The sequence below is a fragment of the Chaetura pelagica genome, unplaced genomic scaffold, assembly GCF_000747805.2.
Source record: "Chaetura pelagica isolate M959 unplaced genomic scaffold, ChaPel_1.0 scaffold83, whole genome shotgun sequence".
Lineage (NCBI taxonomy): Eukaryota > Metazoa > Chordata > Aves > Apodiformes > Apodidae > Chaetura > Chaetura pelagica.
The window spans coordinates 5,098,510-5,115,836 of NW_009952893.1; the positions used below are offsets into that span (position 1 = coordinate 5,098,510).

General features: G+C 38.8%; 1 protein-coding gene across 1 annotated transcript in view; it reads left to right on the forward strand.

Annotated features, from left to right (window-relative positions):
* The window catches only part of SULF1 (sulfatase 1), a 123,789-nt gene that overhangs the window by 77,433 nt on the left and 29,029 nt on the right, over positions 1-17,327 (forward strand). The window contains exons 8-14 of the mRNA XM_009995563.1: positions 985-1,136; positions 3,209-3,378; positions 13,251-13,401; positions 14,555-14,730; positions 15,277-15,405; positions 15,669-15,725; positions 16,746-16,875. Of these exons, the coding sequence (XP_009993865.1) occupies positions 985-1,136; positions 3,209-3,378; positions 13,251-13,401; positions 14,555-14,730; positions 15,277-15,405; positions 15,669-15,725; positions 16,746-16,875 (965 nt within the window). The remainder of the gene's footprint in view (positions 1-984; positions 1,137-3,208; positions 3,379-13,250; positions 13,402-14,554; positions 14,731-15,276; positions 15,406-15,668; positions 15,726-16,745; positions 16,876-17,327) is intronic.

Genomic DNA, 17,327 nt, shown 5'->3' on the forward strand with positions numbered 1-17,327 from the left:
GCAGTGGAAAAGCAGAACAGGGCCAGCTAGTAACTTTTTTATCCAGGCCAAAGACCATAGAAAAGCAGCTAAAGACCTTCCATACTCATCTGTCCGTAGAAGCAATGCAGCTACATTTGCTAAGGTGCTGTGCCAGCATTAATCCTCCCTTCCAAAGCCAGTTGGCCGGCTTTTGATGTCTGTATATCTTTGGCACAAGTGATTCACAGCTCCCAGATATCTGAGAGCCCACTGCATTGTGAGATTGATTTTCTTTCTGCTTCCTTCCAGTGGAATTGGCAGGAGCACCTGCTAACTCTCCTGGGACTGATGGCAAAGGCTGAAAGTTTCAGTCTGAGTAGGTTCTGACTCGTCACCTGGAGCTAATGGGAAAAAATCCACATAGTTAGGCAGGCCAGGTGGAAGTGCTTGACCTCCCCATCTTTGTCTCTTCATTAATTTGCTTTAGAGAAGCCATAGTAGCAAAGCAGGCAGGAATTCCCTCTTGCTCTACTCAAACATGGCCCAGTGGAGTGGAAATCTGGACTTGCCAGACCTTTTACCAAACCAGCAGATGTAGCCAGGTTGCCAAGCCCAAACTTCCAAGCCAAGCTCAAAAACATCACAGAATTTGCTTAAGATCTCAAGGTGTTTCTCAGATGTTTCCTCTGGGGGCTGAGTTTTATTCATTTTCAAGTGGAAACCGAAAGAAACATACTCATTCTGAAACTGAAGCAAAAAAAATATAAAAATTCATGTGAGCACTGGATTCCAGAAGATTAAGAAGAAAACCTAAATTCACAAAGGCTTTCAACTCTCATAAAAACTCTGGAAATAAGTTATTTTTATTTCAAATCCTTCTAAGGAAAATTTTTTATAAAGCAACTTGACTCATTCTAACACATTTTATCTTCATTCATGCATGCTTTTGACTCAGACTAATAGACTTGGATCGTAAAGACTTATGTGTGTGTGTGTTCTGTTGGGGTTTTTTTACCTTCACAGCCTTTTTCGGAAAATACCTCAATGAATACAACGGCAGCTACATCCCTCCTGGCTGGAGAGAGTGGATTGGATTAGTGAAGAACTCTCGTTTCTATAATTACACCATTTCTCGCAATGGTGACAAAGAGAAGCATGGATTTGATTATGCAAAGGTATTTCCCAGACACACGAATGCTGCATCATTAATCCATATAAAAATCCCTTTTAGATTATCAAATAACCAAGTGATTGATTGATTGTTTGATTAATTAACCAATTGCAACCAATAAATTGAGATGTCGTTTTCTCTCCAGGGCGCTGCAGATCAATTTCCATGTAAGAGTATTAATTGCACAAAGGATGAAAGTTTCTAAGGGCTCTTCAGTGCAGCCTGGTTATTCCTCCCTACCTCCCTTCCTCTCCTTGCTAAAAGGGATGGTTTGGTGGCAGAAGCAAATAGTAAATAAAGACCATTCCCCAGAATAACTGTGCCCCTTGTGCTACTGAACTTTAAAGGTAGCTGGGTATTGTCAATGACTATCAGAGTAATAAACTTCAGTTAAAGCTGTTCTCTGTTACACAGTGCACCCACACAAAAAATAAAAGGCTGCATGCCTAGTGTGTCAGACTCTGAATATGACTGTGAGGATAGATAAGCACAAGAACACAGCCTTTGGAAAACCTCAGAGTTTGTTTGTGCTCTTGACAAAGTTTGGAAAGTATGCCAAAGTGACCTGCCCACTGCCGTGAAGTTTCTCGGAAAGACTTAGCAGTGCAGACTGCAGACTTTCCAGCCTACAGAAAGGAATCTGGAATTTCCTCAGGCTAGCTCATGGAAGATGATGCAAACATTTCAACTGTGGTTTCTGACCCATGTAAGGAAATTTTATTGGAAGCTCACGATGCCTATTTCTGATTTCCCCACCCATAGAAACTACATGATATAAATCCTATATTTATAGAGAGTAAAAAAAAATAATAATAATAAAAGAAAGAATACTGGTTATACATTCCGTACACACCCTGTGTATGTATCTAGAATAAACAGGCAAATAATAGGCAAATAGGAGGGGGGTGGATGCTTTGGGAGAGCAGACATACAGGCACTTCACTTTAACAGGCCACAAACCAGAAATTATCACAATATTATTGTCTCTTTCTCATTACACCAAAGGTTGCACACCAAAAGGTTGCTCTCTGTCTTTTCCATATCCCTGCAAGGACAGTAGCATCCAGGGCTGCCATGTGTGCTCCCAGCATGCTACAAGAGAGGGAAAGGGGCCAGGGGGGCACAGGGAGCGGACAAGTGAGGAGGTCACAGCTGGTTGGCTTGTCCTAACACCAACATGAGACACAGACCTTGTCCCTCAGGCTCTGCTTTTGCAGCTGTTCGGGGCCTCGAATCCACAACATATGATTAGTCATGCCTGGAAGTGCTTGAAATTGCAAACATTGTCTCAGCACTTTCTCAATGAAGCTCGCACTAGACCTCCAGGCCAACAGTGAATGCTCCAAGGTGGCAGGTGGTTTAATTTAAGTTTTCATCTTTTTTTCTGAGTTCCATTTCCTCCCTTCCCCACGTAGGCTTCCATTTGCCACCTTGGCTGTGGGTTAAGCCAGTTTATTAGCGAGTCGCAACCTTAATCTCAGCAGCTGCACTGCTGAAAGTTGCACAATTAAATGAACAGAGCCTGCAGGAATTCAACTGCTCCCTGCATTCACATTTGCAATTTCTTTGATAAAGATTTTTGCAATCTGTTGCCTCTTGTAGCATTCTTCCTCTTTGTGCGTATGCAAAAGTATACTCTGAACAAAGAGCATGCAAGACATGATTATGTAAACAGAAAATCAACATCAATGATTTCTTGCAGCTAGAAGCGATTACTTTGTGAAAACCTTTTATTAGTGAAACTCAATAAACATATCTTTGTCAGTATAGTCTCTCATTTTAAGTGTTACTTAGCATTTCATCACAAAATCTGGCAGTCATATTTACTTATTGCCTTCTATTGTATCTGGTTTGCAAAATATTGTCTCATTTTATGTGACATTACCTGCTTAAGAAAGTAATTACTGCACAGTCTCCCCTACACTCCCTCAAATCATACATCTCTTAGATGGGATGGTTTTACTTTCTGATCTGAGCTTTAACGAGGACTTGAAAATAACATAATAACATGGTAGTATGTGATCTAATTAATCATGCACTTTGTAACTTTTGCTTTGTGTTAATCGTATGTTGCAGGACTACTTCACAGACCTGATCACTAATGAGAGCATTAATTACTTCAGAATGTCTAAGAGGATATATCCCCATAGGCCCATAATGATGGTCATCAGCCACGCTGCGCCCCACGGCCCTGAGGATTCAGCACCGCAGTTCTCAGAGCTCTACCCCAACGCTTCACAGCATATGTAAGTCAAAACCATAAGCTGCCAGACCTGCTCCCTTCTATCTGCTTCTTGTGATGTTGTTTTTGTTTGGGTTTGTTGTGGGTTTTTTTTATGGAGATATTGCAGGAACAGACTACTCAAAGATAAGAAACTCACAGTAAGCAGTGAATGTTTGCTTGTTTCTTTTGCCTTTCTTACTCCTTGTGGGGAGGAGAGTGACAGCTCTGACCATTATTAAAGCAGAGAGAAGCTCTTTTCCTCCTGGGAAGTTGTGGGAGATTAAAAGGTCAGTATTTGGCTTTGTAAGGGCAGCTTCTTACAATACCCTGAAAATATGTAGACACAGGTCAGGATCTGTTGGAAAGATATTACTTCCTTTGTCTTCCTTTCAGATATGCGCTTCCTGGGCTCTAACTACCCAAATGTATCAAGAGTAAAAACACTCTTTTGTAGCTCTTGAGAGCACTAGGTTTGTTTATAGACTAGATACTGGCAGATTCCCAAAATAGCCTATTAGATTGTATTTTTAATCAACTTGCTTAATCTTTTCTGGTGATTTTACTATAATAATAATCTTTTTTTTTTTTAATAGAAAAAAAGAACTCTTCATCTTCTTCATAGAACTGAAGCCAGCTTTTGGGAAAAATCTGAGTGAAACTTTGGATTTCACATCTTGCTTCTTACCTTGACTATTCTGGGTCCTTTTCCTCATAGTGAGCTGTTAGGGAAGCTTTTCATCTCCCTTCTGTCTACTCTGGGCATATGGACCACTCTTCCCATTCATGTTTAACCAATGTCTTTGCACCTCCTCCCACTCAGAAAAAGAACTTAATAAAATGTTTTAGCTGGATTGCACATTAATTTGGCCTCAGAAAATGAGGAAGTATAAGCTTCACCACACTGTGGAAAAGCTCTCTGGTCTACAAATTGCATTTTGGACACTTTGCAGTGGTTGACATGCAAGGATGTGTTTGGTAGTTACATTAACTAGTTTAAAATTGCAAAAGTAGCAGTTGCTGCATAAACTGATCATTACTTGGCGCCAGGAAGAGATTTGCTGTTCATGGCACATGGTTAAACATTTATTAGTTTCTATTTTTTTGTCCTCTTAATTGCTACTACTTTCTAGATATGCCACTTTCCCTGACCTTACATTTTTAGCTATATTTTTTTAATCCTATATTCTCAACAAACCCGCATTCCTGACACTAGACTTTACAAGTTATGCAAACCAGTCAGCAATGTTTCATAGTTACTTAGATATCCAGGGTAATTCCTACCTGTATGCAGAAGTGATGAGATTGATATTTCAGCTTGTAAATATTCACTTGAAAAGGTAGCTGGTTCTGAAGTAAACATCCAGAAGAACTGTTATAGCATTATTGTGTCCTAAATGTAAAATATGGTAGACTTAAAAACATGGAAACTGTCATATGGGATTGTATGAAAGATGTTTCTACTTCAGTATCTGGAATTACATGCTCCAGAAGGAATCAGCTTTCTCCAGCTTCTGAAAAATCACTAATTAAAGTGTACAGACCACTATGCCCCATTCCTTTTACACTGGTTTCATCTCTTTTTGAACCATAGTGCCAGCCCCACCATCCTCCAGCAACCAGTTCCACAGCATCACCCGATGTGTCAGGGCCAAATAACCAACTTTTCTTTCCTTCTAAACACAGAGCTTGCCTGTGCCACTGGTGTCCCCTACTTCCCATCCTGTGAGGAATAATGAATAGTCACTACATCGTCCATTTAATGGACCTCTCCCATGTCTTCTTTCAGTCATCGCTTTTCATAGCAACAGAGTGATACCTATTTGTTCTTGCTGTGTTCAACAGATTGCTTCCCATTTAGTGGCACAGATTGCCTGGCCTCAGGCAAGCCAGCCTGTTTGCTAGGGGACTATTCATCATAGAGGAGGGCAGGATTCAAACTTCTTCCTCTTTGCTGTGGGGATGGTGTCTGGAAGAAAAGCACTGAATCATTGTTTTTCACCCAACCTCTCCTCAGGCCAAAGCAACTCATTTTAAGCTCCATGCTCACTGTCTTCTGATAAAAGGGTGCTTGTAGGAATTTGTGCTGGTTTATCATGCTCCTGACACTTTCTACTGTGTGGTGTTTTCAGCCTACTTGTTTTCTATCTTGTGCTGCTAGAGCAAATGTGTTTACATGATCTCCAAAATTTTAAACACCACTCCACCTTACACAGACTACACATCATTTGCAAAGAAGAAACTAAGATCCTAGCTGTTTAATTGTAGGTTAGTTTCCTTTTAGTACTTGTGTAAATTTGTTTTTATTTGTGTGGACTCCTGAGGTCTAAATACCTTCTCTGCTAGGCTACTTGTGAAATAACCCAGAACATGAGACTCAGCTGTGTTTCCTCTTGTCTTCTGGTGTTGTGGATTTCTTGGCAGCCTTCTTGCAAAGAGTTTTTTTCTCTGGTGACCTCAAGAGATCTTTGCTGAGTTGTTTTGTGTTTCTTGTTGCACTGACTGCATGTGTTAGACTTTGGTCTGCAGACTAAGAAAAGAGACAAATGGAAGATAATCTGACAATCTGGGTGGCTGAAGCCTCCAAAAAGCTGATTTCTCTAGCAAAAATATTAGCAACATGCTCTAAAATATGTAAGAAGTTCAGTTCTCACAAAAATATTCGGTGTTCCCTGTGAAAATAGCACCAGAACAATAAAATCCCTCCTGCCAAGATTTATGTAATTTGAACATTTAACCCTTAGGTTTTCTTCCTTGGTGGTCAAGCAGCATTTGAATCTCTTTCTTTCTGACCTTGGGTGACAGCCATCTGACCTTGGATTTTGTTTTTAAAAATGTAGTTGCTATATCATGTTACTGTAACACCCACCTCCAACAAAGAAGGGAAACCAGGTCAAAAGCTGCTTGCTGGCTTTACAAACTGAGATGGAAGGTTATACCTACAAACCAAGGATTAAGATAGCCTGTCAACCACATGTGAGGGGAAGTTTTGCTTAGAAGAACAGTAGCTGAAGTAGACCCTTAAATTATGTGACATTTCTTTGCTGATAAAGTGCCTGACATTTGATTGAAATGCTGCCTTTATGAATTTAAAAAAAAACACAAACCAAAAGTGTTTAGAAGATTTCCATTTGCACATATGAAGAGGGGAGCAGCTGAGGCAGGAGGCTCCAGTTCAGAGAGACTTCTGCCCTCAAAGAATTTCTGAAAACACATCATACTAAGGCATGTATTCTAGCTATGCCCAGAAGTTATTTTTGTGGAAGTAAATGGAACTGGACAAGATGCACTAGATGAAAGGAACACGTAGATCTTTGCTGTGGTAATGAGCATCATCTGTTGGCGAGTGGGGTTGCTAGACCTTTGAAAATGCTGTTCTTAAATATGACATTATGACACAAGATATAGCTCTCTAGGTGTCCCTGGAAGCCATTACAGGGGAGAAAATCTTGCCATCGGAAAGCTGAGCAGGAAAGTTCTGACTCAAAGGGTGCTCTACTGAAAGCCTGAATACTCAGTTATGCTCAGGGCCACTGACACTTTAGCTTCCCTTCACCTTCCAAAGGGAACCAGTCTTAGGAGAACTGTGAACCAGACCTAAGATGTCTATAAGCTGTAAAGTAAACAAACATTAGAAGAAAAAATCTGCTGGAGGCAGATGTATGGAAGAATATAAAACCCAGAAATCTGAAACTCTGCTCTCTGGGCTGAGTAAAAGATCCTTGGACTGGCAGGGAGAGTGACAACCAAATTTTATGGTTACCTGAAAGCAATCCTATTGCAGGCTAAGTATCTTAGGAGGAGCAGCTAGAAATGATGTCTGGGAAAAATTTGAAAGCTTCCCAAAGTATTGTTTAAAAAGGTAAACAGTATGAAGGATAGAGCTTTATATTTCCACTTCAGCATGCAAGGTGCTGAATAACCAGATATGGTGGTAGCAGTGTGTTTACAGTAGTGAAGCATGAAAAGCAATGCTGTTGCACCTCTCAATCCCCAGAGCAGCCTGAGCTGTGAATTTGGGATGTGAGATGGCTGCATTCAAGGTGCCTCCTACTCACTGAAAGGCTGAGTCTCAAGCATCTGCCAGTTACAACGGTATTTCTTGTAATGTTGGCACTTACCCACTAGAGTGGGAATATATATTTGCATCAGTAGTAAATCATGACATGTCAGTGTGTCTTGCCACTGCTGGCCTGAGGCTTGCTTGCTTGGACTCTTAACTTAAATGATCAAAATCATCACACACACAAGTGTGACTTTAAGCAAGACTAGAAGAAATAGTATGATATAGAAATGATGTAAGATTCTAGTTACACAATTAAGTTCTGCAGCAGCAACAAATATTTTTTACTAAAGTAAAAAGATGTTATTTTTAACAGATAACAAATTTTTTTCTTCTTTATTCTGAAATAAAGCTGTTGTGTTACACTTCAGGAGTGAAACTTTCTTACCTCACATATATATAACTGACCATGCCACTCGTCATGTTTTTTTAACTTTTAATCTTGTCCAGAACCTAGGCTTCCTGCTTTCCAAGAACAATGTCTAAACCTGGAAGTCTGTTTCCCTGGAAACAAAAGATTAACTTCCTTTATTTATTTACATTTTTTCTAAAGAAACATGATCACTTATCCAATGTTTGCTAATCATATTTCAAAGAATAATATAAGTGTTAATTTTGTACAGAAACTATTCATTTTTCACAATGAGTTTTGCCATAGGTATTGTTTTAAAATGTTGTTGACCTTCCATTTTTTCAAATGAAAATGTTCCTGGAGTATATAAGTACTGTATTATTTTCACTAACTGGAGAAGTCCCAATCCAAACAGAAGATTAGCCAAACACTTCTGGGATAAAAACCTCTGAGAACTCCATGGGATTGTTCACAACTAATATTTTTCAGTGGCACTTTTTTGAACATAATTTTCCTTTGTTGGATAAAAGCAGGAGGGAATTAGAAGACTGTAAATAGAGAAAAATGCAGACTTTTAGTATGATCAATTGAACAAATGTTTGTAAACGTGATTGTTTCTTTCTGTGTTAACCCATCTGAAATATAAATGTATATATTTAGATCAAATGTTTAGAAAACAAATGTCAATGTGCTGAATTCTGGGAGCTCTTAAAACATGATGTGCTCTGCTTAATTTCTTTTTCCACACAGATACCACAACTGTGTAAACAGCATTAGCCAAGCTGAATCTCCCATTCTTTTCTTAACCTGTAAAGTTAAGTTTTGCAGTAACAACTTGCAGAAGGGCTTTATCCCAACCGTTTCTTTGAATAAGACAAAAAGTTGTTTAGTTGCTAGTAGAAGGTAGTGTAATCTATTTCTGAATTATTTGCTATTTGAGGACCCCATTTCAATAGTCCTCAACTACAAGCACCCATTCTTCTGGATTGCTGTGTTTTTTTCCTTCTTGTCCAACATAAAGTTACCCTGTTACTTTAAAAGCCAAATAAGATGCATTCTCTATTTTGAAACTGAAATTTAAATACTCAAATATAGTAACTATGTTGTCAGTATGAGTAATTAAAATGTGTGATATGCAATGCTAATTGTTCATGTAACTGAAGGTTACTGAAGACTTTTGGATTCAGGCCACAAAGCTGAATACTGATACAATTCCTGTCCTCTTAACATAACTTCAAATATCTATTTGAACCAATGCCTACAGTTAAGTGATGGATTTCACAGTGAACCTTTCTTTAAAGAGAAAACTGCACTAGTGCTTATAGATGTTTACTCCTTCCATAATCTACAGAACACTGTTATCACCACTGTGCACTCTCCTGCTGCAATTTAACAGGTCGTAAACAGAGAGTGAATGTAATTTCCATGATGTAGCAGGAGCCAAACAATGCACATTGAAGCAGAGATATTAAATGCTAGCAGAACCCAAACCACAAGTCATTCCTTCCCTGAGGAGACTGTAATCTAAGGCTAGAGAAGGCTAATACTGATTTACTTTTTCCTTTTTTCTTTTCCTTTTATTTTTTGAAAACGTGCACATAAAATAGGATGATTTGTCTGTAAATTTATTCACATAGGTGAATGATAACAAAAATCTCAGGGTGAATTATTTTTTTCATTCTGGGAATGCATTTATGGGAAAGTGCCTGACTGTGTTCAGCATTGTTATTGTTAAGTATCTGGGAATTTCTGTTACTTAAACTACAGGTATCAATTTGAAATTTTATAAACCTGACACATTCCAGTGTCCTGTCCAGTGCCAGAGCAGACCTGTCATGTAGTGCCAAGAAGTTGCTGTTTAGTAAGTTCTGCATATTATGTGTTGGATAAATACAAGTGAGCAACTGAGTGATCCAGATTTGCCCAAGCTAACATAACCCACAAGAATTAAAAATACGATACCATTTTATTGGAGTAATCATATGCTCTCTCTATCCTTACGCTCTCTACGGATTTAATATTCATGTAGTATAGTGTTGGTCAGTTTAGAACTTACCTACATGAAGGGGAACACTTTTTCATTGTATCTATTCTTGTAACATGTAAAATGAACTCTCAGTAATTCTCTGGGCACACAGTCCTAAGTTTAAGCGCTTTACCATTTGCTGATGAACTAGCAAGAATGACCCTGAAATCAGAAACTGCTCCTTACTGCACTCTGGGGCAGCACCTGAGCTGTTTGGGGGCAGCCCAGCAAAGACTGATTGGCAGGTGGTCCATGGACAACCTGAAAATTATGGGGTAGCTGGCACTGCTTGCTGATCATGGATCAACAAACGTGCTCAAGACAATATAGCTGCCATGATAGAGAAGAGGCAACAGAAGACATGATATACATCTTCAACCTTGTGTTCCCAGTGCTAAGAGATATCAAGGAAATGTAGATGCTGGTGTTACTTCACAGCAGTACTTGTCAGTACAGGGCAAAGCCGTTCCCAAAAATGGAAGAATAGAAACAGTGACAGACTGTGCCATGATGATTTTCAAGGGCTTATAACAGCTGAACATTTAGTTGATATCTTCTACAGCTTCAAGGAAAAAATGTTGTGATAAACAGTTATCACTGACAGGGAGAAAGAAACTTGGAAAGGTTTTTAGAAACCAACAATATTTTCCTCAGAATTCACCTCTGTTGCATTTGTTTGGGGATTTTTTTACCCCCCAAAAAAGGTAGAGAGATCTGACAACAGTGTCAATTCTTGTACTTTGCAAAAAGTGCTGTTCTGGTGGATTTCTCCAAGGCACGAGGAGGGGTATGCAGGGAGCACAGACAAACTGGGGTTTTTTACTTCCTTTCTGTATCTTCCTTAGTACTCTTTCCTCTCCACTTGGGACCCCAATTTCACATTTCTCCATCAGTCACTAGCCTTGTGTATTTCACAGAATGTCTGTTCCTTAAATTGTCTGGGAGGAAAATCCTGCTCACTCTCAACCTACTGCATTTCTCACCCAGAAAATTCAACGTGCATTTGGAAAGTGTCTGTGAAAGGTTTTAACCACCCTGCTAAACCCTTGAGTGCTGCTTTTGAAGACTATCCATTATGTGGAGGAGGCTTCTGACAATGGCCTGGGAACGTGAGACCTGAGGCTGCCTCAGCAGCTGGCTCTCCTTCCTGGCACAGCAGCAGGCTGTCACGGCGTGGCCGGCTGAGCACCGCTCACAGTCACCTCATCTCTCCGTGGCAGGGGCACTCAGGAGTCTGCTGAAAAAAAGCAGGGCTTTGCTGGAAAATGCTGATTTGTCAAAACTGAGCTTTTTCATGGGAAAGCATCTCATTTGACAAACTTCCAAAGAAATGGGAAAGTTTGCACTGGCAGCATCTTTCTTATCTGTCAATGGGCCTAATACCTGATAGGTGACCAATGCTCCTAAGACTTGCTTCTTCAAGGTCTAGAGCTTCATCTTGCCAGGGCTGCTGGTTAGCCAACAACCTGCAGGACTGCACTTCTGGGTACAGTTTCTTTAATTTTGTGGTAGTATAAAAGTTTCTTTTAAAAGAAAGTCAGATTTCTACCATGGGAAATGTCAAAAGTTTGACTTTCCAACTTTAAATATAAAAATGTTCAGCAGAAAAGGATTTTTACCTTATGTTTGTCTTTGCTAACCTTTCCATACTTCTTAGGAATTAAATACAGAGATGTTTGCAAATCCTGTGATACCATTGCCCCACTTCTCTTTTTCCCTTGATGCTAATGGTTAAGCAGGTTAGTCAGAACTAGCTGTATGTACTAGAGACAAACATACTTCTCAAATCCTACCTAAATTCTAAAAAATAGTCCCCAATTAAAATGTGAGCTCTATTAATCTACTGCAATTGATTATCAACCTAGTACATTGTCCATGCAGCCAATTTTTATCCTTTGAATATATAGTTACAGATTATATGCACTATAACTGATGCAGTAAAATCAGCTACTTCCACCATTCTGTTATCACATCCAAACGTGTCAAAACAAACAAAAGCTAAATGGAGGAGTGGTCAAAATGTGACTTTATCAGTATACAATGTCCTGATATTGTTCAGTGCTATCTTTTATGAAAGGATAAATACACAAAAATGTTTCTGTGGGGAAAGCCTGCCTTTCAGTAATGCACATGTTTAAATTATCAGTAATTAAACAGTAAATTAATGTTGAATTGTGGTTTTGTTAAATACTGAAAAGAGAATCATGGAAATTAAATTAATCTAATGACAGAACAGTATTTTGCCCTTTTCTATTTATTTTTCAAAGGTAATGCTGTAATATATGTATCCTATACTGCAGTGTATTAAAAACAGGGAAAAAATAAAACTCAGAGAACTTCACAAAGACAGCGAAGCCTAGATCCTCAAAGCCTGGGTTCTGCAAGTATTAGAGAAGGAAGGTGATCATACATAGGACAAACCATTATGGGACATGGATTTTGTATAGTTTGTCTTCACCTTTTAGTTGTCATGTATGCTGGGTATAAAAAGAGGATTGAAAGAAAAACTTTTGTATTATACATACCCTACAGCAAACTTACCTGGCATATGTGTTCAATATTGTCATAGTTCATGTTATGCTGGTAATGCACTCTGCTTTGTATTCACACACAAAAAATATCACCTCAGCAATATTCAGTGCAAAAATTAATGTTTTTTGCATAATTTGCACATCTACCACGTCACTGGATGTCACTGGGACATAGCACAGGTGAGGGCTAAGGACAAGTGATGGAGTCTGAACATGGGTCTGGAGTCAACCATGCAGCCCTTCCTCAGCTTTCTCCTTCAAGACCACAGCAGGGATCTGTATCAGAGTTGACCCTGTTCCCAGGCAGCCCCAGGGGGTTGTACTCGGGGTCCTGCATGTACCTTTGGTGATGGGGAGGGGAAACAAAGTCAGTGCTTTTGCTCTTTGGGGTATCTTGAAGACTGGTAACACTGGTGTTACTGTTCTTAGTACCAAGTACTAAATTTCTTTATCCCACAGGAAAATACTTTTCTTGTGAGTTTCATTGAATTTGTGCAAATAAAAGGTAATTTCCCCACTGTTAGCATCAGGGAAATTTACATTAATATTAAGAGGAAGTTGTCACCTTTGATCTCTGATTTTCTTCATTTTTCTATTTATTTTTATAGAATGCCCTATTCAGAAGAGCATGTTTAATTATTACAGATTATTTTGAGAAATATGTTTTGTCATATGCCAAATACTATCTGGTAGTGGTCTAGATCACAAAACATGTGGCTTAAAAATGTTGAGGAAGTAATGTATGAAGCAATGAAGCATGGAAAACAGAAGGGATATATGTGTTATTTTACATTAGGAATACCAGCTACTACATGGAATGCTTGGTTCTATTGTTTGTTGGCTATTCCTCTGTAAGAGGAGCTCCTACCTTCCTCTGATGCCTGTGATGCTACACAACTTTTCAGACCCTTTCTTTTCCTCCCAGCACTCCCAGCTATAACTATGCACCAAACATGGATAAACACTGGATCATGCAGTACACGGGGCCCATGCTGCCTATCCACATGGAGTTTACAAATGTCCTGCAGCGCAAAAGACTTCAGACCTTGATGTCAGTTGACGACTCCATGGAAAGAGTCAGTTCAGGAAATTACTGTGAATACAATCTTATTATTCAATTGCAAAATTAAACTTAATTGTTTCTTTACCTTCATCAACCATAGCCTGGGGAAAGCCCTTGGGCTACAAATAATGACTTCACATCTCCTCAGCAGAAATTAATTCCATTTGGAAAGAGTGAGTTCAGGAAATTACTGTGAATACAATCTTATTATTCAATTGCAAAATTAAACTTAATTGTTTCTTTACCTTCATCAACCATAGCCTGGGGAAAGCCCTTGGGCTACAAATAATGACTTCACATCTCCTCAGCAGAAATTAATTCCATTTGTTTTCTTTGCAACACAGTTCCAAGCTCCTGTTTCAATTTCTGGGTGAATAAAATGATGGGTTTTTTAAGAGCGAAAAGTCACTGGACTGATATAGAACCTGCTACTAACTGAGATACATCACTTGCATGTACACATGGGTAGACAGAGTGCACACATGACAGCTTCTAGTCATTTCACACACTCCACAGTTCATCCTTCAGCTGAAATCTGGGAACTGGAAATCACAGCAACTCAGGTGTCAGTCTGCTGGTGTTTGTAGAAGTTAGGCCATGCAGTGTACAGCTTATTATAGGTAATGTGATACATGAACTATTAGGTGTACTCTGCATGACTTTTTGTTAAAGAATCAAGTACCATGACCAAAGATCTTCCCCCAGAGAGATTTCTTTAAACTTTAATAAAAATTTACAGCCTTTTCCCAAGCCTACAACTGTAAGGAATGAGAAAGTTGTAGACTAACACAGTAAATCAAATCTGAGTACTGTGTGCCCTAAAGCTGTAGCAGACTTTTTTCCCAAGCCGTGTTTGAGTATGCAATGACTCTTGGACATATTCATGCACTATATTAGTATTAACATATTTTGTTATTTTTATTTTCTGGACATATTTAGTTTTTCCCTCTGTCAAATAGGAAATTGAAGTTGTAAGCTGAATTTTTAAACAGCACAGAAAAGATGAGACATGAAAATGTCTGTCCCCAGAATGTCTGTTTTAACAACTTGATTGTGTCATATTTGCTTCTGTGTATCTAAGGGAGTAAAATGATAATTATGTATGATTATGCACAAAATATGTTTTGCTACATTTAATTCAGAGTTTTTCTTATGCTGTATTGCAGTTATACCAAATGCTTACGGACATGGGTGAACTGGAGAACACCTACATTATTTACACTGCTGACCATGGTTACCATATCGGGCAGTTTGGACTGGTCAAGGGGAAGTCAATGCCATATGACTTTGATATTCGAGTTCCTTTCTTTATTCGTGGTCCAAGTGTAGAGCCCGGATCAGTGTACGTTCTCTTACGTATCAAGCACAGCTGTTGAACCTAAGTAAAATGTTTCTAAGAGCATGTAATTATCACTCTGACTAGTTCAGTTCCATTTCATAAAAGACATCCTATTATTGTAGCACAAAGAGCCTCATAAAGAAGCATGTCTTTCATTTTGTATTATTAATGAGTTATAATGCAGATGAGAAGGTCGTATAATGTGTAGTCCTGTACGGTTAGGCTTTGAGTTTGGCTTTTTACAAGTAGGCAATCATCTATGCTTCTGGTTTAGCAGAGTGGATGGTGAAATGCCCTCATTGTCAATGAGACAAGAATATTGGCTACTGCACCTCCTTGTTTTATTGTGCTTGGCTTTTTCTTTGTGATGACAGTCTACAGTACTGGCCTGCCATCCTTAGAATTGTAGCCTTCAAAAGAGATTTTCTTCTGTAGAGCTTTACATCTTCAAAGCCCTGATAAACATTAATTACCATTCTATTTCCAAGAAAATGTGAAAACTCACATATTGAACAGATGACAGCTGTGACCTTTTCTGTTGATTTGCAGAGTGCCTCAGATAGTTCTCAACATTGATCTTGCTCCAACAATTCTGGATATAGCAGGACTTGACACACCTCCAGATATGGATGGCAAATCTGTCCTAAAACTTCTGGACTTGGAGAAACCAGGCAACAGGTGGGTCCCAGCTTATTTCTTTTTAGCCAGTTCAGAAGCAAACACCTAAGTAAATCAACAACTGAGTGGAAAAAGATTCTGTGAAAATGAGCTGTGTCACGCCAACGACCACAGCTTTCACACTTGAGGAGTCTCTTAAGTAACATATCTATAAAAATGCAGGTATTTATATGTGGAGAGGTGTGTTTTTAAAAATAAATTGTTAACACTAGCAGTTCCATATATATAGGTGACAGCAGTAAATATTATTATTTTGCTTTCAGGTTTCGAACAAACAAGAAGACCAAAATTTGGCGTGACACGTTTCTGGTGGAAAGAGGGTAATTATTAGGGGTGAGAGAGTTTTGGGAGAGCCTGCCTTCTGGGAACACTCTTGTACATGTTTTTCTTTCTGTGCCCTCCTCTTCCTTTTAATGGTCAATGAAGTAGTAAATTTTGCAAGCAAACTTACAGGCCTGACTTGTTTCCTGGTTTGCCACCACTGGCTGTCCAAGCTGCAGATCTCCCAAACCCCTAGCTCTCAAGAAATTTGAAGGCACACTTTTCTGGTGACTTCTAGCCTGTATTTCTTCTTTTTCTAACATTGTACTTGTGACCACTTATGTCATTTTCTGACTCATTTTCTTTCCAAATCTCTGTTTCAAATCCAGCTGTGCAGAATCCACCTATCAACTGTTTGTTATTGTGGTTTTTTCCACCATATGTTGGAAGCATTCTTTATCTTTGTTCTAGCTAAAAAAAAAGCAAAAATTATGTGTAAATGAGATTTAAGAACATAACTGCTCCTCCTTTCATTGAAACCTCTTTACACCCTCTCGTCTTACCAATTACTGCTGTGAAAATTTTCTCTCGTAAAAAATTTACAGCAAGGTCCTTGTAGCACTTAGTGGCTTTACAGATTATGGAAATCCTGTGTCATTTACTACAAAACAGGGTATATCAGACACATTGTAATATAGAACATATAAACAAGCTAGCGCTGAATTAGTATTGAACCCCTTTAGTCTGTTCAGCTGGGCTTTTCAGCCAGGCAAGTACTGCTTCAGTGTGTTTTGCTTTGTGAAAGATATACATTTATGTGAGAATGGTGCTGAACTGTGTCAGATAGACATATTTCAGCTGCTCTTATTTCTCTTTGGGTAATTTCCAGCAAATCACCTGAGTCTTTTTTTTTTTCCCTTTACTGTGAGACCTACATTGAAGGTCTGTAACAAAAGTGTGGGGATTTTTTTCCCTAAGAAGACATTAAATCTTCAACTAGCTTTGCTTTCCAGTTAAGTTCTTCATCTCCAGTGTTTAGAATAATGTATCTAAAATATTCAACTTTATTTTTCTTAAAGCAAATTTCTACGCAAGAAGGAGGAACCCAACACAAACACTCAGCAGTCCAATCAGCTACCAAAATATGAGAGAGTGAAAGAGTTATGCCAACAAGCAAGATACCAGACAGCCTGTGAACAACCAGGACAGGTAAGCTACCAACAACTGTGTTGTGTGGTTTATGGTAAAAATCCCATGCTCAAATATAACATGACTACTTTTTCTTTGGTTCAGTGTATGACTAAACATGCAAGATAATTCAGCAGTAATTATGAATAAGGAAGACAACCTTTTTGATCATTGAAAGCTTGTACTCATAGGGCTAATTCTGAATTACTGAAGCAAACTGGTTTGTCCTCTGCTTACACATTATTTTATATGCTGGAATGAGCAACTGGATGATACATTTGGTAATCATCACGCTTTGGTATTTGTTGGAACAACTTCAATAGAAGGGTTATCTTGCTCAGAAACACTCACTGATTAAGGTCACGGTAAGTGACAGCCATATCCAAGCTTGTTCTTGAACTTCTACTTGGTCTTTCCATAGCATTAATAATTACAGTACAATGCCTGACTGATACAAAGGTCTAACTGGATGT